General features: G+C 40.1%; 1 protein-coding gene across 2 annotated transcripts in view; it reads left to right on the top strand.

Moving 5' to 3' along the window:
- Positions 1 to 26,268, top strand: part of apc2 (APC regulator of WNT signaling pathway 2) — a 44,117-nt gene that overhangs the window by 5,847 nt on the left and 12,002 nt on the right. Inside the window, exons 2-8 of one of the 2 annotated variants that reach the window (XM_058792299.1) lie at positions 6,694 to 6,852; positions 17,810 to 17,839; positions 21,303 to 21,393; positions 22,660 to 22,924; positions 24,035 to 24,143; positions 24,603 to 24,716; positions 25,123 to 25,218. In XM_058792299.1, coding sequence (XP_058648282.1) covers positions 6,709 to 6,852; positions 17,810 to 17,839; positions 21,303 to 21,393; positions 22,660 to 22,924; positions 24,035 to 24,143; positions 24,603 to 24,716; positions 25,123 to 25,218 — 849 coding nt within the window. In that variant the 5' untranslated portion in view covers positions 6,694 to 6,708. The remainder of the gene's footprint in view (positions 1 to 6,693; positions 6,853 to 17,809; positions 17,840 to 21,302; positions 21,394 to 22,659; positions 22,925 to 24,034; positions 24,144 to 24,602; positions 24,717 to 25,122; positions 25,219 to 26,268) is intronic. The other variant, XM_058792300.1, reaches the window with a different exon arrangement.

The raw sequence follows: 26,268 nt of genomic DNA, 5'->3' as shown, positions 1-26,268 counted from the left end.
CCGTGTAGCCTAGGGGAGGTGTGCTATACAGCTGTAGATCTGAGGATCAGCGCATATATTGAGACAAACTGTACGTTTGGGTATCACTTTATGTCTCGTCACAATGCAAAATCAGATGCTGAGATTTTTAGAGCATTCCCTTCTGAAGAGAGCAGGGATTGGGTGTTACCATGGCAACCGCTGAGAACTGCTGCCCCGCATTGGCAGCTCACTAACACTCTTCCAGTTATTTTCCTCAAGGGATAGATCTTAGAGTAGATTACCCAGCATCCACTGCAGCACATACAGCAGAGCACAAAAAGCACAAAAGATTAAAAAAAAGAGTGGTATCGCCATTTCCTCTCCTCCTGACTTCATTAATTTAACGGTTATTGAAACACCTCCAGGAGCCAATTAAAATGCAGAAACATCTAAAGTGTCTGCATGGTGCCCAATTGGTTGTGCATTCAGCCTATTAGATCTGGAACAAGACTAGCCAGATGAAAAAGACAAACCAGCTGTGCTCAAATCCCTGTGGACCGTCACACATGCTTCATCATCAAACATCTCTCCGTTCTTCGGCTCTCTCCCCCTCTCTTTTTATATCTTATCAGAAGCTCCAGCTTTAAATTTCGGGTGTCCTGTGCTGTCCAGATTAATTCATACCGTCCAAACCCTGCTGAACTTACAGTCAGATGTGTCCTCGTGATCTAAAAGCAATTGCGACAAAATCAGCCACTGCTCTGGCCATCGTGTTCCTGGCAAATTGGTTTTCTTCATTGATCTGTGAGTCTGAATTTTAATGGATTGATTTTGGGGTTGTGTGTTATCTTTACATAATCCAGCCTGTCCTTAGATGGACCTCACCCGAGCATATAAAGGCACGATGTCCTCCAGAGAGGTCTGAGTGAATGTCCTGGGGTCTGGCCGGCTCTGGTAATGTAGTTAACACTGGCTGATACTGGAATCTGTTCGGTCTGGAGAACGCAGCAGTCTGTTTGTGAGTAAATCTTTGTTTGACTAATGGAGGGCTATTAGAGCAGAATTACAGAGACTTAATTTAGACAATTAGAGGATTGTCGTGATTGCAGTGAATGCCTTGGGATTTTGTATCTGTGCTGGCATCTCCATTAAGAATATCATCCAAACCAATTTGTTATTAGAAATGATCAATCTGAAAGATTTTAGTGTTGTATTCTGTGCTAAGATGTACTTTGTTCTGTGCTGTGCTAAGACACATTGGGCTTTTTATAGGTGTGTTACATTGTGTAGGTGTCTGGGTGTGTGTGGGGGGTGGGTAGGTGGATGAGGGGAATCGGTGCTTGAATCATTGATCTAATTTACTGGAGCATAAATGTGTAATATATATAAAACCCTTATATATATGTGACCCTGAACCACAAAACCAGTAGCAGGGGTATGTTTGTAGCAATAGCCAAAAATACATTATGGGTCAAAATTATCAGTTTTCCTTATATGCAAAAAATCATTAGGATATTAAGTAAAGATCATGTTCCATGAAGATATTTAGTAAATATATTAAAACTTAATTTTTGATCAGTAATATGCATTGCTCAGAACTTCATTTGGACATCTTTAAAGGCGATTTTCTCAATATATATATTTTTTTGCACCCTCAGATTACAGATTTTCAAATAGTTGTATCTCGGCCAAATATTGTACTATCCTAACAAGCCATACATCAATGGAAAGCTTATTTATGCAGCTTTATATGTCAACTTCCAATAGCTGACCCTTATGACTGGTTTTGCTTGGGCTAGTTTGGCCTCTTTGTGGGCTAGTTTTGACCTAGCAACCCTGATCTAAATCATTAAAGGGGACATAACACACACAGTTTCACCTAATCTCATGTTAACCTTGAGTACCTGTAGTGTAGTATTGCATCCTTCATATCTCCAAAATGTTTTTAGATTTATCATATTTATAAAAGAAAGTTTACGATTCTCTCCGAAAAAAGCCGAGCTCCTGAAGGTGCGCCGTGGGCGGAGTTAAAGAGTGACGAGCACTTAGTGGCGATCGCCAACAAAACAGAGACATTTGATGCCGTTTCACTTACCATCTGCAGTTCTGAATCATGACCGGGATTTTTATAGCCGGGACTGCTCCATCTTTCAGTATTAAACGATGTGCAAATCCAGCGTAGAACTGGACCTTGTTTATAAAACGTTCGTCATCAGACACACTTGAGAAACTCCGTTGCTGCCCCCAAAAACAAACTGCATCCACTGTTTACGTAATGCTGGGTTCTTCAGTAAGCTGAACAAGGTTATCTTTCCTTCACAACTAAAAGCACACTTCTTTAGAGACATTCTTCCTGAGCGAGTCTTGTGCAGTACAGCCGAATGAAGCGTGTTGATGGGTGCGCTCTTGCTCTCGCGCTGGTCAATGCGTGCACAGGCGCGTTCTTCCGGGAGAAATGCCCATATAAGGAGTTCCACCCTCGTTTACGTCATGAAGAGCCACGATCGAAAAAACTCTCGGAAACTCACGAAAACTCACGAAACTCTTTGAAACTTTGTCCATGCTTAGCATGAGAATCCAACTCTTTAACAGTGTAAACAACTCTGAATGCATGAAAAAGCAGAAGAAATGGAAGTTGTGGCCTAATGGTTAGAGAGTCAGACTTGTAACCTAAAGGTTGTGAGTTCAAGTCTCAGGTCCAGTAGGAATTGTAGGTGGGGGGAGTGAATGTGCAGCGCTCTCTCCATCTTCAATACCTCAATACTGAGGTGCCCTTGAACAAGGCACTGAACCCCCAACTGCTCCCCGGGTGCTGCAGTGTGTTCATGGTGTGTGTGTGTGTGTTCACTGCTGTGTGTGTGCACTTTGGATGGGTTAAATGCAGAGCACAAATTCTGAGTATGGGTAACCATACTTGGCCTCATGTCACTTTCAAAAGCATTGTATCCCCTCCTTAAATAAATATCTCTGTCATGTGCACATTTATACATCATTATGTTGAATGCAACTTGAACAGTAGGTGGAGTATTACCAATTGCTGTTAGTAATCAGTCAGACTTCCTTGTGCTATGGAGATTAAGCACTAGCCAGTGCAAAATTGTGACTGCATTCTGAAAATAAGCTCAAAAACAATCTGTGACCTTATTGACTTTGACAACAAGCCCAAACATTATTATAATAAGCAGTATATTAAGCTTATATAGGGTCGTGTTAAGATACGTTGAGTGTATTGGCCTGTGTTAGGGTGTGTTAAGCTGTGTTGGGCAGCATTAGGCTGTGTATCCACCAAAGCGCTTTTAGGCAGCTGAAACTGCCAGGTGCTCTCTTTTGAAAACGGCCAGCTGTGGGCATTTGAAAGCTTGTTAGATGTGTTAGTGCTAAATGTGTTAAGCTGTGTTTTTGATTACTGTATGGGACTGTTTTAGGGTTGTGTTAAGCTATGCTGAGTCATGTTCAGGTATGTTAAACTAAGACTGTTTTAAGATTGCCATAAGTGTTTTTTGTTTATTTGTTTGTTTGCTTGTTTGTTTGTTTTTTCAGCAGTTGGAACAGTTTTTTGAACCTTTAGACAAAAATGACTTATATAGTATGGAATATGTAATGTGAAATATGGACCTCATATCTAAAGAAGAAAAACAACTTAGTTTTATTCAGAGGCCCAAACTGAGCATATATCCAAATTGGTACTGTTGCTATTTAGATGGCCAAACAGTAACATTAAGTTTGTAATGTATCAAGGAGGTGTTTATAATAGTATATCAGACAACTTATATAAAGTGCATGTGAATATCAGTTGCTGCAGTCCAGTAAATGTCCATATAAAAGTTATTTTTATGTTTACTTTATAAAAATCTGTAAAAAAAAAAAAAAAAATTACAGCAGAAAGACATGTGAACCATGACCTGAATGGGAACATTTTTTAGAATTATACTAAAAGCCCTTTTACTTGCAAACAAGAATCAGATGACAGACAGCACGTAGTAGATTGTGTTCAAGAAGTTCTGATCATGTTGACAATTTCAAATAGTCCATGTGACGTCAGTGGTTCAACCGTAATTTTATGAAGCTATGAGAATAATTTGTGTGCACAAGGAAAACTCTTTAAGAACTTTAGGCTATGTTAGGGTCTGTTAAGATGTTTTGGACTGTTTTAAGGTTGTTTTAATATGTGTTAGGCTATATGTTATAGCCTATAGTGTGCTGGGCTATGTTAGGGTGGGTTAAGCTGTGTTTGACTGTGTTTCAGACTGTGTTAAGTTATGATGTGCAATGCTAGGTTGTGCTGTGCTAAACTACCATCTATAGTGGTATTATCAGCAGGTTAATATTATAACATTGGTGCTGTAGAGTAGACTCCATTGTAATGTTTGAGGTTGAAGCCTCCCCATCCCCCAGCTCTGTTTGAAGACAGCATTTCACATGCACAAATACAGACATCCATTTTCTTACATACAGTAAATTTCAATTACAAACATGGCCACAACTGATGAAAAAATAAGTGCTTCGGGTATGTGAATGTCTGTTAGTATGGAGGAAGGGAGCATAGAAAAACAGACTGAAAGCAAGGGATAGTAGAAAAGGCAAGTGGCGTAGAGAAATGTTTAATGTCTTCCTGATCTGGACTATAGTGGGGGATGGTGAAAGAGGGTTGGAGGAGCTGCTGGCACCAGACACAGGGAGATTTAACACAGCCGTGAATAATGCAAACCTGTCATATCAACCGCAAGGAGGCTCTGCTCATACAGACAGATGGCTTGGTGATGATTTTTTTTTTGGAACTTGATCATCCACAAGCATAAACGCAGACTTTGCTTTCATTGTGTATTCCAGACATGGCTGTGCAGTTTCATATTGTTTGTATAAAAAACGCTGTATTTGTTTTTTGAGGTTGAATGTAAATTCAAGTCAAGTCAAATTTGTATGCTTTTCACAAAACATGTCTTTTCAATGCAGTTTTATAAAAAAATCAATATAGTTTACATTTTCCAAAAATATAAGCAATCAAGCAGTTGAGATTTGCTGTATGGTACAGTATATACTCCCTATGCGAGTATACTGTCTGCATACAGATAAAGTTGGACATACTTAAAGGTAACCCTGGGTTCAGTTTACTCAGGGTTTAAAATAACCCAGGGTTAACTATTTTAGGTGTGAAAAGCTCTTTATACTGTCTATACAACTTTATATAAAGAGCTTGGGCAATAATATTGAGATGATATAAACACTCAAGTAGTTGAGATTTACTACAATGCTTTAAGCTTAACAGTGTAGTATTTAATGCTTTTATCTTACCCTACCTTATGATATACACTGTAACTTATCGCTGTTGGCCAGCGATACATATTTTGTAATATTTATTTTGTTTTGTTTTTGTATAGTTGGTTATTTCTCATCTGAATTTCCAGGAAACACATTGGATTATAGTGTACATACTGTAACAGCCGTCATGTTTAAAAATGATTTAAGGGCATGATTTAAGTTGCCCTGTCTAGGATAAAATGTTTTAATTCTCTGCATCCAATGTTACAAATGCTATTTCTCTTTAATAGAGGCCAATCTGACCTGAAGCCCCACAGGAAGTGCGTTCAGGCCTGTTAAGTGTGAACACTGATGAAATATGAAATAGGCCTAAACTAAATTTGACAGCTGATTAATTCACCTTTGTGACATTTGCCGCCTGCAGTATGAAATATTCCTGAGAGGTCAAGAGCCCTGACAACACCCCAGACATTGTTTACCCATTTTTGGGTTGTTATCTGGTCCTAGCTGGTCCAATCTGGCTGACATGTTTCAGTAGCTGGACTACCAGATGTCGGTCCTAGATTTTTATATATATATATATATATATATATATATTCACCTTATTCTTCAACGCAGAAGTAAGCCTTTTCTGTGAATGTGCAAGACTTCCGGTTCATAAGCCGCCATAGAGAAATAACGAGAAGAATAACAAAGTGTATTAAATGGTAAAACTGCTTGCACTACAAATCAGTATGTTCATAATTAAGTTAATACATTAAAATAATATGGTAAGACTCACCAATTTGCAATATCAAGCAGCAAAACGAGTTTTGTACACCTAAGAATAGCTGGAAGCGGATGACACCAGAAGCCAGACACATTAAATTTACAAACGCCCACTCTAACGGGAAAAATAAGGTGTGTATATATATATATATATATATATATAAAGACCCAGTCATTTAATTTTTTTTTTGTTTGTTTTTTTTTTTGAGTGTAGAATAGTAATGGAAAGAATTGAAAATTCCTACACCCTGTCATAGCTTGAAAGCTCGTAAATCTATTTTTTTGGTCAAATACCTTCTGCAGGTTTTTTTTTTTTTTTTAAGAAAATAATATATCTAGCTGATAGATTTAAAATATAAACTGACCAATCAGATAATAGGTAGATTTGGGGTAGTTTGTATAGTTAATAAATTTACTGCCTTAAAAAAAGGTCTTTATTTCTACTTTGAACCAGCAAAAAAGCAGACACCATTTTCCAAAGACTGCTACGAATTTTTTTTTTGTTTCTTTAGAAAGTACTGCTGACTGCGCACTGTATACAGTAGTCAACATTTGAAGTGGATCAAAATAGTTCATCAAAGTTGTCCTAAGACATGAACACATTTTGATGAAAGGCTTCAAATTTTGACTACTATACACTGAATTCATAATGAACCTATAGGGACGTTACTGCATTGACTGATCCCTGCCCTCTGACCTTCTCAGGGATCCCATCGAGTGATGATGTCATACCCAACAGCCTCCTATGACCAGCTGGTGCGGCAGGTGGAGGATCTCCGTAAGGAGAACTCTCACCTGCGCCGTGAGCTTCAGGACAACTCACACCACCTGTCCAAGCTGGAGAATGAAACCTCTGACATGAAGGTGAGTGAAGCTCAGATTATAACAAATTTATTAAAAGGACAGCCTTGGCTCCTCAATGAGGCCTGGTCCACCCAATTATGAACATGGTCCATTAGTCACCCTTACGAAAAATAAGTTTATGCAAGTGTGCTATTAGTATACTTCTTTTAAACTAAAAAATAGGAAAGTATACTTTTAGTCTACTTTTTATACTTCTCAGAAATATACTTAAAATGACATTTAAGTATACCTGACTTATACTTAGAAAAAGTTTAAATATATTTGAGCTATACTTGTGCTCCTAGAATCCGTGTTTTCATTGTTATATGGTAGGGGGCTCTAGTACACATCTTCTGTACAGAATTTCCAAAAAAAAACACAAGTGAAGAAGAAACCAAAACAACAGATGCTTACACATGTAATCCAACACGATCATCAGACATAAAACAGCATCAAAACTGTGTAACATGATGGAATAAAATGTCGTCCAATGAAGAGGTAATAATGACTGTCAAGCTTTGGGGTGTTGATCAACTTCTAAAATAACAGATCATAAAACCGAAGCTGTTATTATGCAAGGTCAGGATAATCTTTGAGAATGATGTAGACCTTAAAGGGTTAGTGCACCCAAAAATGAAAATGATCCTGTTATTTATCTTAAGCCATCCTAGGTGTATATGACTTTCTTCTTTCAGATGAATCCAATCTGAGTTATATTAACCCTTTCGCCGTCAGCGATTTCTTTTTTTTTTTTAAAGTTCCTAGCCACCGCCAGCATTTTTTATGATTTTCACCTAAATTTGATGTCCCTCAAAATATTTTCTGCTATGAATATATGAACATATTATAACTGAGCCTCTGCTATTTTATTCTATCTTCATGTGTTATCACCACTTGAATGCAGAAAGGTTTCATCAGAAATACAACATATTGGACAAAAAACTGAGAAAAATGCATTTTTATCAAAGTAGTGCCTTTTCAATCAAAATACATTTAGATGTTATATTCTTTCACCTGTAAATAATTATATGAATAATTGAAATTGCATTCAATAAACAGAACAAACAGACACACACACACACACACATATATAGGTTACATACATACACACATACATATATATATATATATATATATATATAAATAAATACACACATGTATATAGATTACGCACACACATATACACACACATACATACATATACATATTCAGAGCCATGGGTTATTGGTCAATCCACGACACAACTACAGATGTTTCTGTGTCTGTAAAGGCATCTCCCTCACTGACTACTTCGTCCCGATCAGTTTCAAAATGGTCAAAACATGATCTACATATATGATCTACATTTTCTCTGATCCTTCCGTTTATGCCGATCTTCTTGTATTCGCACCCGGAAGACCCGGAAGTCAACTCATTCAGGACATGCGCTAGGGCTTTCCTTACCGTAATACACCTAGAACATGGATTGGCATAAAAACTCGTCTTTGGCGGGGAAGTGTTGTCTTTTAATTGATGAGATATCTCGTCAATGGTGGGGAAAGAGTTAAAAATTGTCCTGGCTCTTCTAAGTTCTATCACTGCAGTCAGCAGGTGTTTCTGTTACACAGTCCAAAACAAGTAAAATAAAGTGCGCAAATCCATAAATAAAAAGTGCCTCACTCAGCTCCCCGGTGAATAAAGTCCTCCTGTTGCGAATCCATGCGTTTTTCTAAGAAAAATATCCATATTTCATACGTAATAAGCACATCTCTCTCACAGACGAGCGTGGAGAGAGAACAAGAGAAGACTGGTTTTCCTTTGGTAAAGTAAGGAAACTTTGCTTCCTTTGAAAAAACTTTGGTTTTCGCGAGACTCACACGCACATCTCGTGAGCACGCATACAGCAGTTAGCGGAAGTTACACAAAACTGTTTATATCATTTTAAATATGAATATTTAGGTTTACAAAAACGCATCGATTCACTACAGGAGGCCTTTATTCACCCCCCAGAGCCATGTGAGGCATATTTTAATATGGATGGATGTGCTTTATTTGACTACTTTTGGACTGTTGAACAAAAACATCCGCCTACTCTCATTCTAATGCTTGGAAGAGCCAGGACAATGTTTAATATAACTCTGACTGGATTCGTCTGAAAAAAGAAAGTCATATACATCTAGGATGCCTTGAGGGTGAGTAAAACATGGACTAGTTTTGTTATAGTTTTTATAATTGGTATAGTTAATATAATTTTTTATTTCATAGTTTGATAGTTTAGTTTATTTCATTTTAGTTATTTGAATACTTCAAATCAAAAGAAAATTAAAAATGTTGCCTTGCCTAATTATATTATATTATATTATATTAATTTATTAACTAATTTCATCAGCTAGATGGGCCTGTTGCTGAATACCAAATGGCCTTTGTGTGGTATGGCTTAGTTTCAATAAAGTGTATTTTAAGACTGTGGTGAATGCTTTGAGTGTGTGACATTTAGAATTTTCATATATATTTCAAACAATTTAAAAATTCATTTATTTATTTATTTTATAAGAACACTTTATAAAACAGTCTAAATATCAAAACACATTTATTCATTTGGAATATTGTCTGTTTGGAATGTGTGATAGTTTTGATATTTTCTACAATTCTAATATATATGAAGTAAGCCTACATGAATATTTTATAACACCATTGGTTGAGCAGTGTGAAGGGTAGATCTGTGTGGTGAAGACTGAGTCTCCACTGCACGCGTTTGTCTCTGCCTTGACCCACTTTCCACAAAATGTCTGGAGACTCTAAAGATGAATGTCCAGCATCTCTAAGCTGAATGATGTCTGAGCACATTTTAAATCACTGTTGCCCATTACAGCTCTCAGTTGAGCAGAGAAGGCAACCATTAGGCCATGGAGCTAATTTTATTATTGAGTTTTAAATTGCAGAATGTTTGATGTGTTACATGAGCTTGATGTCAGTTGAGCTTTCGAGTTCCAGTAAAATGGGAGTGTCTTTTTCCTGTTCATATTAAGCGACTCTGCGCATGAAATAACACCAACAAACCACATTAATTCACTGAAGATGGCACTGAAATTCATCAGATGAGGAAATACACTTAAAAGGCTGTGTGTAGTTTGAAAGAAGCAGATTCATGTGTGTTTTTGTCAGTTTAACTGCTTGGAGACATTATAGGGAATAAAACCCCTGAAGAGCTCATTAGGAATCAGCAGCTTTGTTCTATTTTTGTTTGACTTAGAGATAGCTATTCATTTCAAATGTTAATGTTAAATATTGCAACATTCATATATAAAAACTCTACAAATGTGCATTGTATTTACAATACCATTCAAAAGTTTGGATCAGTATTTTCATTTCTTTTTAAATAAATTAATACTTTTATTTGTAAAAGATGGATTAAATTGATCAAAAGTGATAGTTAAAAACATTTACAGGTGCTGGTCATATAATTAGAATATCATCAAAAAGTTGATTTATTTCACTAATTCCATTCAAAAAGTGAAACTTGTATATTATGTTCATTCATTACACACAGACTGATATATTTCAAATGTTTATTTCTTTTCATTTTGATGATTAGAGCTTACAGCTCATGAAAGTCAAAAATCAGTATCTCAAAATATTAGAATATTACTTAAGACCAATACAAAGAAAGGATTTTTAGAAATCTTGGCCAACTGAAAAGTATGAAAATGAAAAGTATGAGCATGTACAGCACTCAATACTTAGTTGGGGCTCCTTTTGCCTGAATTACTGCAGCAATGCGGCGTGGCATGGAGTTGATCAGTCTGTGGCACTGCTCAGGTGTTATGAGAGCCCAGGTTGCTCTGATAGTGGCCTTCAGCTCTTCTGCATTGTTGGGTCTGGTGTCTCTCATCTTCCTCTTGACAATACCCCATAGATTCTCTATGGGGTTCAGGTCAAGCGAGTTTGCTGGCCAATCAAGCACAGTAACACTATGGTCATTGAACCAGCTTTTGGTACCTTTGGCAGTGTGGGCAGGTGCCAAGTCCTGCTGGAAAATGAAATCAGCATCTCCATAAAGCTTGTCAACAGAAGGAAGCATGAAGTGCTCTAAAATTTCCTGGTAGATGGCTGCGTTGACTGTGGACATCAGAAAACACAGTGGACCAACACCAGCAGATGACATGGCAGCCCAAATCATCACTGACTGTGGAAACTTCACACTGGACTTCAAGCAACATGGATTCTGTGCCTCTCCACTCTTCCTCCAGACTCAGGGACCCTGATTTCCAAATGAAATGTAAAATTTACTTTCATCTGAAAAGAGGACTTTGGACCACTGAGCAACAGTCCAGTTATTTTTCTCCACAGCCCAGGTGAGATGCTTCTGACGTTGTCTCTGGTTCAGAAGTGGCTTGGTAGCCCTTTTCCTGAAGACGTCTGAGCGTGGTGACTCTTGATGCACTGAATCCAGCTTCAGTTCTCTCCTTGTGAAGCTCTCCCAAGTGTTTGAATCGGCTTTGCTTGACTGTACTCTCAAGCTTGTGGTCGTCGGGCTTGACATCGGAGCGGCCGGCAGGCGTGAGGGAGCCACAGACGGCGGGCTGGACTGATGAACGGTCGGCAAACTTGACTGATGAGCGGCCAGCAGACTTGCAGCACTCGCGGCGATCCCACCAAACTCCCATGCTGAATTTCAGCAGGCTAGGCTGTAGGGATGCACGGTACTGGAAAAATACCGGTATATATTATATTTCAAATGGTATGATATCATAATTTTGCTCAATTCGGTATTTCATACTCTGCTGTTGCGAAGTGCACCTGTAGGTGGCAGTGCTTCCCAAAATTGCTGCGCAACTGGTAAATGTGACAACAGAACAACACTATGGATCAAACACATGAAACTCTATCGCACCCGAAATTAATAAATAAAGAGACTGGTTGTCACACTCTCACGGGGAGCACGGGAACCAGGAACGAGGAGACGAGGAATTAGCAACACGGGAGTTTTAATAACCAAAAGGGACACAGATCACAGGCAGGGTTGACACTCAGGATGACTTTCAAAGACCGACAAACACTAACTGAAAGGACTGGGGTTTTAAAGACAGGACAATCAAGGAACTAAAGGAGACACACCTGGAATCAAATTAACCAATCAAGGGGAGACAGAAACTAGGTCACAGGGCACACATGGGGAGCAAAACACACACAAGACAGTCCAGGGACGTGACATTACTCCCCCCTCCCGGAAGGTGCGTCCTCGCACCGTGGAACAACAGAGGGGGGGGGAAACGGGTGGGAACCATGGCGGAGGCTCAGGAGGAGGACGGACCACCGGGAGGAGGTCGGCAGACAGAGACCAGGGAGGCAACGAAGGAGGGAGGAGCCAGGGAAGAGACAGGAGGGACCCGAGCAGGAGGAGCCTGGCGGACCCAGGCCACAGCCATGATGATGGCCCACGGTGGAGCCGACGGAGGGAGGAGCCATGGAGGAGGAATGGCCTCCGACTCCAGGGGGCCGACCAACGGCGGCGGAGCAGGTGGTGGAGGAGCCCGAGGCGGAGACGGAGAGCCGACGAGCCAGGGGAATGCCGAGGATCCGGGGGCTAAGGTGGAGCAGAGTGCTCTGGCGACCGAGGCGGCGGAGCTCGAGATCCGCGGGCGGAGCCGGAGCGACTGAGGACCAAGGTGGAGCTGGCGGGAGGAAGGAGCCCAACTGAGCCGGTGGGACGGAGCGACGAGGTGCAGCCGGAGGAGCGGAGTCCTGAGGCGATGGCGGGTCGACGCCCGACCAAGGTGGAGCCGGAGGGACGAGGGAGCCTGGTGGAGCTGGAGGATCGACGGGTGACGGTGGAGGCGAGGGAGCTAGGAGCCGAGGTGGAGCCGCTGGGTCAACGGGCCGAGGCAGAGTCCGGGCCGAGGAGGTTGGAGGTGGAGGTGAGGATACTCCAGCCCCGGCGACGCTGGAGGATGGCAGTCCTGTGGGGCTCGCACCGCATTGATGGTGGGCTGAGGGCGAGCAGAGGGGCTGCCAGACGACAGCGGTGGAGGAGGCAGGAGCGGGTGGGAGGGTGGGCATTTGCGAGGGGCCGGCACTGGCGGGCACTGCGAGGCCGGCACTGGGGGCGCTCTTGAAGAGCGGACACTTGGGGCGCTCTGGCAGCGCTGGAGACAGGGAGGCGCTCTTGCAGCGTGGAGACAGGAGGCGCCTTCTGGCGCAGGCACTGGTGGGCACTTGCGAGGGCCGCACTGGCGGGTACTTGCGAGGGGCCGGCGCTGGGGGCGCTCTTGAAGCGCGGACACTTGGGGCGCTCTGGCAGCGCTGGAGACAGGGAGTCGCTCTTGCAGCGCTGGAGACAGGGAGGCGCTCTTGCAGCGCTGGAGACAGGGAGGCGCCTTCTGGTGTAGGCACTGGGGGCGCTGGAAGCGCTGTGCTGGACGGGACCAGCGGAGACTCTTGGGAGCGCCTTCTTGGCGCAGGCACTGGGGGCGCTGGAAGCGCTGTGCTGGACGGAACCAGCGGAGACTCTTGGGAGCGCCTTCGTGGCGCAGGCACTGGGGGCGCTGAAGCGCTGTGCTGGACGGAACCAGCGGAGACTCTTGGGAGCGCCTTCTTGGCGCAGGCACTGGGGGCGCTGGAAGCGCTGTGCTGGACGGAACCAGCGGAGACTTCTTGGGAGCGCCTTCTTGGCGCAGGCACTGGGGGGCGCTCGGAAAGCGCTGTGCTGGACGGAACCAGCGGAGACTCTTGGGAGCGCCTTCTTGGCGCAGGCACTGGGGGCGCTGAAGCGCTGTGCTGGACGGAACCAGCGGAGACTTGGGAGCGCCTTCGTGGCGCAGGCACTGGGGGCGCTGAAGCGCTGTGCTGGACGGAACCAGCGGAGACTCTTGGGAGCGCCTTCTGGCGCAGGCACTGGGGGCGCTGAAGCGCTGTGCTGGACGGAACCAGCGGAGACTCTAGAGGGCTCTGCGAGGGGCAGGCACTGGCGGGCTCTTGCGAGGGGCAGGCACTGGCGGGCTCTTGCGAGGGGCAGGCTCTGGCGGGCTTGCCATACTCTCTGCCGGCGGGCTTGCCATACTCTCTGCCGGCGGGCTTGCCATACTCTCTGCCGGCGGGCTTGCCATACTCTGCCGGCGGGCTTGCCATACTCTCTGCCGGCGGGCTTGCCATACTCTCTGCCGGCGGGCTTGCCATACTCTCTGCCGGCGGGTTTTCCTGGACCGCGAACGGCGGCTGGTGAAGGGAAACGTTGACCTCCAGATCCGCTTTCCCAGTCCAGTAAATCCTCCTCCATGTCCAGCAGCCCCAGATAGATGATCAGCTCATCCTCAGCCGTGATGCAGGGGCGGAGCTCCACTCCGCGCCACACCGCCCACGGTTGGCTCCTCGCGATGGGCACCGCCGCCGCTCGCACCTGATCTGGCGTGTTGGGCTCAACTTCCGGGCGATCTTCCTCTCAGTCGCTCCGCCGCGCTGGCTCGCAGATCGCAGCGGCAATGGCTCTCCGTCATCGGTGGGCTCGGGCTGATGCTCCGTACCGCTGGGAGTTGGTGGGCTGGGCTCTGGGTCTGGAGTGGATCTGGCGAGATCATCCTCGGAAGAGACGGTGAGGGGTGATCCGTTTCTCACCAGCATCCACTCCACGGCGGCGAAATCCTCTCGAGGACCATCCTCGGACGACAGCGCTCTGCACGCGGTGTTCAGACTTGCGTTGTAGAATGAGCAGAGCGTGCCGTCCGGTAGCTGGTGTCATTAGCTATCATCAGGAATTTTCTGGTGTGGTCCTCGAGAGATCTGTCCCCCTGCTCCAGCAGGAGGAGGAGGAATTCGGGCCGAACATAGGGATCCATCGAACACAACGGAAAGAAAAAACACTGGGTAAAACGAGAAAACAAAACGGAGGGAAAAATACGGAGGTTACTTTGTTACGGTCGGTCTTTCTGTCACACTCTCACGGGGAGCACGGGAACCAGGAACGAGGAGACGAGGAATTAGCAACACGGGAGTTTTAATAACCAAAAGGGACACAGATCACAGGCAGGGTTGACACTCAGGATGACTTTCAAAGACCGACAAACACTAACTGAAAGGACTGGGGTTTTAAAGACAGGACAATCAAGGAACTAAAGGAGACACACCTGGAATCAAATTAACCAATCAAGGGGAGACAGAAACTAGGTCACAGGGCACACATGGGGAGCAAAACACACACAAGACAGTCCAGGGACGTGACACTGGTAGAAGTGAAATATGGCATTACTTTGCATACAAAACAGATGAATAAACTGGCCTTACTGCACCTGTATGCAAGCGTTGCTATAAATCATGTGTTGCCACAGGAGGCAACACATCAAACCTTTTTAAGCATTTGTCGCTTGCTCATCCTGATCGACAGGTGAGTGCATCATTCATAAATTCAGATTTAATTTGAACTTTTATTTACAACTGATCAACGCACATACAGATGTGATTCAGTAAGCTCAAATGTGCATGTGTGACACGCTAGAACCAGTGAAGTTTTGGTCACGTAATATATGCACTTGCATTTCATACAATCGAACATTAATTGAATTTGAATTAAGCAAGAGTTTTGCTATATTGATTTTAGTATCAATAATATGAAGGAAATGTTTGTGCTAATATGAAGCAGCCAAGAGAGAGAGAGAGTAAGATTTATATTTAATGCTTTTTCTTTGGCTATCTGAGGCTGAAATCTGAAAACAATCTGAGAGAGAAAGAGAGAGAGAGAGAGAGAGAGAGAGAGAGAAACAATAATGTGATTTTGAATATTACTTTGACTGTTGGAATAACACTTTACAATAAAGCAACATTTGTTGCATTAATTGTGTTTCTTCAGTTGTATTTTTTTCTTCAAACTCAGTCAAAATGTACCCTATGTTCCCGGTAGGTTTTTTGTTACATTTTGAGACATTTTGTTTGCACTGTGTTTGCACTGAAAAGACAAGAAGATTTGAATATATTTTCATTGTATTATTTCAGTTATATATATTTTGCTCCAACATCAAAATGTAACCTATGATCCCTGTAGGTTTTTTGTTACAGTTTGATACAAAGGTATTAAGATATGAATCTGTTTTTATTATTTTAATAAAACTGTTTAATTCACTTATCTTTTGAGGCTGGTTATTTGTCACCTATGGTATCGATTTAGTATCCATACCAAGGTATTACATTCTGGTATTACATTCTGGAAGCCAAAATTCTGGTATCGAGCCATCCCTACCAGGGCGGGATGATGAGTGGTGACTTCCATGCTGTGGGAAAAAACAAACAGGAACAAACAAAAAAACTGAAAACGGAAAACCAAACAGGGAGAAAAGGTGCCGCTCACTTTCTATTTAGGTCTGGTATTGACATCGATGTCTTGTTCTTGTGTGTCTCTGCCCTGCCTTGTGTTATCCTTTTGGTTTGTTTTGATTAAAGACTTTAGTTTGAGTTTACTCCTCGTCTCCTCGCTTCCCTTTATTTTACGTGTTGCATGCTCGTAGTTTCTGCGCTTTAGTGAAGTGTACAGCACGGCGCCATGTTCACGTGTGCTATAGAAGAGTGCGCGCTATGAACACGGTATAACATTTGGCAGGACAGGATACAGGGGCGTAGCCAGAACTTTTTTTCAGGGGTGGCCAGGTAAGACCAAGCAATTTCTTTGAGGTGGCCAAAAAAAATTAAAAATGCAGATTATACGATCCAAGGACGGATTATATGACACAGCGGTGCCCCGGGCACGGACCGATTTTTTGAAATATTCCCAAACGTGTTAACTATATCCTCCTGAGAACCAGAGAAAAAAGAAAAAAAAAACTTTGTGAACTTAGTATTTTTGCATGTCATTACATTGTTTAGAGCATAAGAAATCTTTTTTTTTTAAATAACATTTTTGAAAAATTATATTTTAATATGTTATGCTATGTCCTCTGAGGACACCAGGACACAGTTTTTCTAAAAGTAAAATGACATCAATAGATATAAAAAGGCAAAAACAATGTTTTTTTGGTTTGGTTTGTTTGGTTTTTTTAAATCATCCATTTTTAGGTTTCAGGATTTTTTATACCAAACTTTAAGGATGATCTCAACTATGTTATAGAATATATAACAAAATGATTTGATATAGCATTCTGCTTTATGCAATATGTGTGTAAAAATTCCATAAACTGGTTTTCCCATTAAACAAAATGCACACTGTATCTAATTTGCATATTAAAGTGCTGTTTGGACAGCATTTTGAAAAAATAAGTGTAATAATGGGAGGTTTTCATAATAATATCTGATATTTCATAAGAATATTGTTATATAATTTGTTTTCGTATTCAATTGTTTTGTCTCCCAAAATGCATAGTAAACATGCTTTTAGTCCCGGTGCCCTCAGTGGACATGTATGAAATGATGTCTTGTTTCATAACAGGAAGTCATATTTTGATTTGAAACCCCATAACATTTTCCTGAGATGTTGATTTATGACAAACAATTTACAAATTATTCAGATTTAAATCATAATAGCAAAATAGTATTATATTTCCATTATTCCATTGTGCAATTTTATCACTAAATTAATGTCGGCCATTTTTAAAGACCAAGGAGAGGGAGTGGTTTTAGTGAAACTTCCAAATATTTGGTATCTCTGAAAAGCCCCGAAAGTGCTCTTTACAGGACTTATAAAGGTGACATGTAAGATCTCAGAGAAATTCACTAAAATATAATGTCCACTACAGAGGCAAAAACTCCATAGCTGAGTCACAGGAGGATATCATGAAATAACTCATTTTTCAAATATAAGTAAGTGCATTGTAAGTTACTAATTATAACACTTTCATCGTAGGCCTACAGAAAGAGAGCAAAGAATATTTACATTATCAAAGAACATCACATATCATTGACTTCGGTGTAGCTACAGTTCAAGCACTCTCAAAATCTCCCATTAAAATCACTGAAGCTGTTTACACTGTGAAATTAATATCTTACTTACATTCATACGCACGTCTGCACTTTGTTGTTTCAGATGAGAGAATTCGCCAGAGAGCAGAATTCGGTCAGTGAACGTGCACACTCAACAAAACCGCCATTTCAGCAATGACTCATCTGAACGCCTCTGATTGGCCATTGCATTCATAAACTTGCAATGCCATTGCACAACATAATCTTGTGTGATTGGTTGTAATGCGAAGCACTGTAAAAACGAGTCTGTTAGCTATTTACTTTTAGTGTAGCTTCTATCCCTGTTTGCATTTAGTGTAAATAGCTGCTGCCATATTAAATTATTCAAAATAACTGAAATTATACTTTAAAGCGGTCATATGATGTTGCTAAAAAGAACATTATTTTCTGTATTTGGTGTAATGCAATGTGTTTACGTGGTTTGAGGTTCAAAAAACACATTATTTTCCACATACTGTACATTATTGTTGCTCCTCTGTGCTCAACCTTTCATCGTTCTGAGAAGCGAAGTGTGCTCTGATTGGCTAGCTATGCAGTGTGTTGTGATTGGCCGAATACCTCAAGCGTGTGACGGAAATGTTACGCCCCTCACCATGTTGTGATGCCGTGTCCCGGCGCAACGAGACTAAAACAATAACGAGGCATTTGTTGCATTCAGTGAGGACATAATTACTGATTATAATGACTCATATGGTCTTTTTACACGTTGCGTTGCGCCGCGTAAACATTACCATGTCTGCATTTGTGATCGGAGAAACGCCAATTAAGCACTACTCTACACTGCTCAAAACTCGCATTTGAATGGTCAGTAGCAAATTCTTTAAATATCGAAACGTACTTACAGGCTGTGAGTCAGAAGCACCAGACTGTCCTTGCGACGTTGGAATTGCCCCACTTTATAGTGTTCACATCACAGCCATTCATAGTGTTCACATTGTAGGCTACTCTCTCCCAGGTTCAGGAAACAGTCCTCCATAAAATGCGCTGCACACACTCGAATATTTGCATTGTACTGTTCTGGAACAGTGTTGTAAATACAACTTAACCACTGATTTCTAGTTGTGTGCTCATTTGGAAGGCCAAACAAAGTAGTTTCGCTTTCACAACGAAACACACAGCATCTCCACGACATGGCGGCAGCAACAACAAAACCACAACGAAATAAAAATTACACCTTCTTTCATTGCGTATACGTTTGGGTCGGTGTTATGCAAATCTTCCCACACCATGACGTAGACATGTGGGGGCGTGTTTAAATGAGCTGTTTTAGGAGGGTGTGGCAGAGTCTTAACTTTTATAAAGAATCTCTCTTTGGGTTTGAGACTTTAATCTTTGCAACTTTACAGATCTTATATATGCACAAACAGCTTGTAACACTCCAAAGACAAAGGAAAACATGAAATCGCATTATATGACCCCCTTTAAAAATGAAACTCAAACCACCAGCAGGCGGCGGCAAGCTACTGTCTTTGTCACTGAATCGCTCATACATTTAATCAATTCTTTCAAACAGCTGATTCATTTAGGAAGGAAGAATATGCATGTTCTTTTTAATATGCAGCACTCAGCTGTGACTTTCTTTGGAACTATTTTCGCTGGGCGAAATTGAGCAACATCAGACAGTGTTCTTAAAATTTCACTTAATATTAACATATTGTTTATCAAACTTTTGTGTACCATCAATATCACATTTGCAAACCTCCCTTTATAATCATTAAAAAGCTGTCACTCAGCTCATTGTGAGGTATTACGGCCCACCACAAACAAACATAGATATTTTTATAGTGTATATTATAGTTTACTTTTCAATTACATGTATTTTTTAAGACAAAATCAAATTCAAGATAGATTTAAACATTCCATGTTCTTTTCTGCAAACATACTTTGCAAAATGTCACTGCAGATATTCTATACAACTTAAAAGTATGTAAAGCTCAATTATATAGTAATTTTAACATATACAAGTCAACCTGCCATACAAAACAATACCACAGGGAAATGCGAAAGGACTGCATATAAACTACTATACGGGTCCATTCAGAATCACTAAACACACGAAAATACAAATGAAAAATGAAACCTTTCTGAACTCAGCGATCTGAAGGCGGCTCGACGCCACAGTGAAGTTAATGCCCATATGTACATAAAGATCCTCACAAACTTATCCAAAACACGCGAGCATCAGTTATAAAACACTAGCTGTATTCAACTTCGTGAATATACTGAGCTGTATATTCAAGCAGAAATATAATGTTACAGTGATCAGTTATCAATTATAAAGGACACAACGCGCGCCTAATGCACAATCCTGTATGCCACTGTAATCATCTTTATCTTGATTACAATCGTTGTCCATCAAAACCTTAGGCTACTGGTGTGACACTGGCTTCTTTTATCCAGCCGAGAGCTGTAGTTTGCGTATTAACAGCGGTTTTGAGCCGCCGTTCAGTCTGTATTTCACACAGCGCGATGAGAAACGGTTTGCTGCTCGGAAACACAGAATATCACAGAATACATAAAGAGGTGGTGTTGTTATTTATATATATATATATATTTACATTATTTAACATATTAGTCATAACATTAGTGAAAATATTACATTTTAATTTTAAGTTATCTCGCGCGCCCCCCTGTTGAGAACCAAAGCTCGATCTACTGTACCAGCATTGTCTTCGCGATCGATCTATTGGGCTTATAGAGACTCTAACTTAGAGTGTGTACGTGGCCTTCGTGCCAGTGTCAGTTATTTGAGAGGAGAAAAGTCAGCTGTTAATGAGGTCAAAATGCTTACACAACAGGGGTGGCCAAGCTTCAATTAGGGGTGGCACTGGCTACGACCCTGACAGGATAGTTCGCTTTTCTGAGGTGAGAGATTTTTTATTTCATAACAAGTTACGAAAATAACGATAGAATAATGACACTGACAGTAAACCTTACAACATCTCATCTGACCACAGATACAATCGGGACAGCGCGTTTTTCTCGGGAACTCCTGCATCTGACAGGTGTCGACAGCTTTCATAAAAGTCTCGCATCAGAAAAACATTTAGAATTAGGTTTTTTTTTTTGATGTTGTTGTCGTTGATGTGTTTTTCTTTTTGTTTTTTTTTGGCCGCACACTCCGCGAACCACTCAGAACGGTTTCCCCGTTGAGAACCAGTTGAGAAACACTTCTCTAAGCCATTCGCTACACAAAACCATCGATTGAAACTGATTCAGCAAATGCTTTCATGAGATTATAGGTGATATATGGGTCATATTCAGTATCCCATGATTCCACTGTGGCCCACATGCCCAGATGCTGAGTGTAATCCCTGCCAAATCTGTTCACTCTCGCAGTCAGTTCTCCCCTCAAACAGAGTGATGCATGCATTATAAAGATGGGGTCATCTGCTTTCTCGATATGAGAGAAGCGTCTTTGAGAATTTCTCTTTTTATTTTGAAATACTAGAGTTTTATTTTTGCACAACTGGACTCCACTGGCAAACAAAAGACTGTCGGCTGCTTATTTATTTGTTTGTGGGGGTTTTTTGTGTTTTTTTTTTTTGCTGTAATAGGAGGTTCTGAGGCAGCTGCAGAGTAAACTGGAGCAGGAGGCCGGAACTCTTGCCTCTTCAGGCAGAACTGATGTGCTGGACCAGCTGAAAGGTACTGCAGGAAATCTGTTCACTTCTCTACATAGCCACCATAATTTATTTAACCATAGAATTTATCTTAACTGTATAGTTATTTCTTACTCTTTAGTTATTTAATAATTTTTTTTGATAAATGAACATGATATGTTTTATAAAATTTATGTGATTAACTACCATAATAATATCACAGAATTATACAGGTATTGAATTAACCCGGATTTCTGCATACGTTCTTCATAGAATTCAGTCAAATTTAATTAGCAGTTAAACAGTCTGTTTAAACAAATCATACAAAAAAAATCTAAAGTTTACATAGTTGCACATAGTGGTTTTAACAACCAATTTTTATTGGAATTTACCAAATTCACCAAACGTGTCCTGTAATTGCGGATCAGAACTGTACAACAGTCAAGTGAAATTTTGCAAAACTGTTTCAGTTTAACACGCAACACTGTATTGAGGACATGGCACAGCATCTCAGTTAATGTGAATTTTCATCTATCGAAGCCATTGTATTGTTGATGTACTCTTTGAGGGTGCATACATTTTTGCATCAATCAATTCACACAATTTTCCTGGCAAATGTACAGTATGTGTAACAAACATCAGAGAGACATGCTGGGATGGACACAGAGAACTGGTTCTCATTCAGTTTTTTTTTTTTAATCCTGAACCTGAATAATTTTTAGGACATTCAGTACTATTAATGGTTCTTAGTTGGCTTGGCTATTGACAAAGACCGAGTAATACTCAGTTGTACTGTTTCTTTCAACAAACCCTCTGATGTTTATTTTGTGCTATAACTAGTAGTAAAGAGAAATAGATGATTGCTTCATGTGAACTTCTTGCTGCCATTTGAACTGAGGCAGCATTTATTGTTTGAATTGTTTATTAGAAAATTGACAGAATTTAAAGTAACAAAGCACAAAGCTTATTGCAATTACTTCATAGCAGGCACACTAGGTTTGGGAAATTATGTTCACCCATCAGCAGAAAACAGCATAGACTTAAAGATCAATCTTGGGATTTAAGAATTGATTGATTGATTGATTGGTTAATCAAAACTAAGAACGATCAATTAATCAGTATTGTCAACCCAGCCCTAATTCTTGAAGGCAGAAGACTATAGTAAATATTTAGACATCCTGCACCGCTGTTTTCAAAGTAGGCTACTGTTAAATATATAAGCACTACAGCAAAATAAATGTTTCTTAGCTGATTGTACACATCCTAAATACTTAAAAAATAATAAAATCTTTGACTTTTCTCGTTTTTCTAGAGCTGCATATGGACTTGACCAACTACTACGAGCTCAAGTACCAGCCTCACAACCTGCGTGTGTTTCCAGAGACGATGGCTAGCCAGGTAGGAGAAGGCGAGGAGAGACTGAGCATCGGCAGGGCCAGGAGTCCCGCCTGTCCACCGTCCCGCCAGTCCTCATCTGCATCTGGAGAGGGCACAGCCATGCACCCCGGGCACCCTCATCAGGCCACTGCAGAAGGCCGTGTCACTACCCAGCACTTAGAGGATCTCTGTAAAGAGAGGTGAGATCATCACATCCAAACACTCTAATCATGTGTCTCGTTTTTTAAAGGGAAATGTTTTTTCCCTTAGAGGGTTTGCCCACTTTAATAACCAGTGCCCTTTAGTTTAGGTCACATCCATGAACCATAATTACTTGCTATTGCTAGTCAAAAGTAGGTTAAAAGGAAATAGGCACTCTCATTTTAAAGAGCAGGACAACAGTTCAACTTTAAATTTCAAATTCATATAACTTATAAAAAGTAATTTTATTATATGCATTTCCTAACATTTTGTAATGGGGGAAAAAAAAAACATGCAACAGAACAATGAAAAATAATTATAAAAAGGAAACAAAAAAAATCCATATACTGCATATGTCAAATTAACACTGTTCTTTTCACATTCTATTCATCATGGAATGCTAAAAAACTATATATCATGATTTCTTCAAAAATATTAAGCATTAAACCATTTTCAACCCTGATAATAATAAGACATGTTACTTAGGCAACGAGAACATATTAGACTGATTTCTGAAGGATCATGTGACACTGAAGACTGGAGTAATGTTGCTGAAAATTCACAGGAATAAATTATATTGTAGAATATATTAAAATAGAAAACTGTTGTTTTAAATTGTAATACTATTTCACAATAATATTGTTTTTACTTTTGTATTAAATAGCATTGGTTTGAACATAAGTGACTTCTTTCAAAACATTACTAAATATATCATATAATATATCAAATAATAAATGAATAATTAATACATCTATTAAGAATTAATAAATCAAAAACAGGCCCCAAACTTTTGAATAGTAGTGTGTATATTGTATATGTCTAATCAGTTGAGGGAGAAAAAAAAGAATTCCACATGTAAAGGAATACATATGCATAACTGGTGATTATTCAAAATTTGTCACAAGAAAGGGGTAATAAAACTCCCAAGTAATAAAATTCATATAAAATGTAATACAAATTGAAGTCTGTTTCAACATCCTGTGGTCTATGGCAAATTCCATTTAATTTCACACTCACGAAACTGATTCAGTTCTTAAATTCTGAATTCTGCCCAACGCTGCTGGAGTACAGTAATTTCAGGTTTTAGGAGTGTGTGTTTGTGTGTTTAGGTCCATGTTGCTGAGTGAGATAGAGAAAGAGGAGAGAGAGCGGCGGTGGTATTACTCACAGCTGCAAGGTTTGTCTCAGAGACTGGCCGAACTGCCACGGCTTGATACGGTAAGCAGCCTAAACAACTTCCACCCCAGTTACTCACTGATGGGACTGTGTGTGCATCTGTAGCCAAAAATGAGGTCACCTGGTTTTGCTGCTAATGACCACAAATTGTCCTAAACCTAGATTTTTTGAGTCAGGTATCCCCTGTCTAGTTTACAGTAACAACATTGATTCTTAAAGAGATCTTTCAGCCAAAAAGTAACTATTTGTAATTATTTACTTACATGTTGTTCCAAACCTCTATAATTTTTGTTTACCTTTGAACACAAAAGGAGAAGTATTTTTGTGCAGATCTTTTCCATACAATAAAAGCATGTTGTTTAAATGTTTTTTATAGAATAGTTTTTTCAGTCTGTAATTCTCTCTCCTGTCTCTAGAGGTTTGATCATGGTGAAAAAAAAAAAAAAAAAATAGCATGCATGCAGTACAAATGATACATGTGCATTTTTCTGTGCTTCACAGTTCTCAATGCAGGTGGATTTTATTCGTCAGCAGCTGGAGTTTGAAGCTCAACAACTGCGCTCCGTGATGGAGGAACGTTTCGGCACCAGCGACGAGATGGTTCAGAGAACACAAGTAAGAACAGATTATAGATTTAATGCCACGTTTTCATCAACAAAGGTCCAGCTGTAAATCCAGCTTAAATGTCACGTGTCTGTCACAAACACGTCACGCTTTTATCAACACTTGACCTGAACCACAATACTGACACTCAAACATCCAGCACAGTTTATGTTGTGTTTTGGATGCTGATGTCACCAACCAGGCTTCTTAACTTCCCTAACCAACGTGGACAGTACGTGGTCAGTCAGCTAAGGTTTGATGAACCATGTTGAACTGCATTGCTAAGCTGGGCTTTTTAGCAGAGATAATAGATCATATCATAAAATGGTATATGATAATGTTCTCTCAAAGTATCATTAACAAGGCATTAAAATGTTCACTATATATGAATAATTACTGCATATGTTTCTGCATACAGATCCGTGTTGCACGATTGGAGCAGCTGGAGAAAGAGCTTCAGGAGGCCCAGAGCACACGCGGTCCTCAAGAGAAGAGTGCTCTATCAGAGACTCAGGTGACCTATACACCCCTGTCCTCCATTTGAGTCTGAATCATAAAATGCAACTGTGATGCTCAGTTGATTGTCCAAATGCATAAAATTTTTAACAACAACAGCAACAAAAAATGAAAGAAACAAATGGCAATAAAGGGACCTCTTATTCATTTTGATTTTTTTTTTTTTTTGTTATTGTATATGTACAAACATTTCAGATGACTGCCCAGTGATTACAATAAAAATATAAATATAATACATAATAATAACAAATAATAAAAGGTCTTATTTTAAAGATTTAAATTACTGGGAAAAAATATATTTCTTGAAAAGTTGAAATAAGTGAAGCAGTTTTGTTTAATATTTAAAAATCTTTTGTCTACTAAATCAAAGTTGAGTATATGAATTATAACCGACTGCAGCCATAAAATAGTGTCCAAGGTTAAAATATCAGACTAGTTGGTTAAATATTAGTTTTGAGAAAGTTATATAAAATGTTTCATATTGATAATGAATATTTTATTTTATATAATTTGTAGTGTATAATAGTCAAGTCAAGTCACCTTTATTTATATAGCGCTTTTACAATACAGATTGTGTCAAAGCACTTAACAGTATCAAATTGGAGGATAGAGTGTCAGTAATGTATAATAATAAGATTAAACACTCAATTTTCAGTTAATGGCATTTCATTATTGAATTCAGAGATGTCATTGTTTAGCTCAGTTTAGTTTAAATAGTATCTGTGAAATCAAATTGACGAATAGTTTAGTAAACACAGGAAACTTTCAGAGTCACACTTGTTATTGACAGAAAAACTCTAATTCTAATATGTTCTCGGCACTTTAATGATTTCATTCCGGTGAATTATTTACTAACATCAAAATGCTACAAAGTAAGTTTCTCTGCTGTTATTTATCTCTCAGCAGTGGCGTTTTCACAGCACAATTTATAGATGCTGTAAACTACTGGGGTTTGCATTGCCAGAGGCAACACAAAAAACCACAGAGAACATTGTTGACTGAACCAGCCTGCTGGAAAAGTCACATTAAAAATGTGATTTTTATGGCT

This window comes from Onychostoma macrolepis, chromosome 11 (assembly GCF_012432095.1).
Source record: "Onychostoma macrolepis isolate SWU-2019 chromosome 11, ASM1243209v1, whole genome shotgun sequence".
Taxonomy (NCBI): domain Eukaryota; kingdom Metazoa; phylum Chordata; class Actinopteri; order Cypriniformes; family Cyprinidae; genus Onychostoma; species Onychostoma macrolepis.
This window is presented reverse-complemented; position numbering and strand designations above follow the sequence as displayed.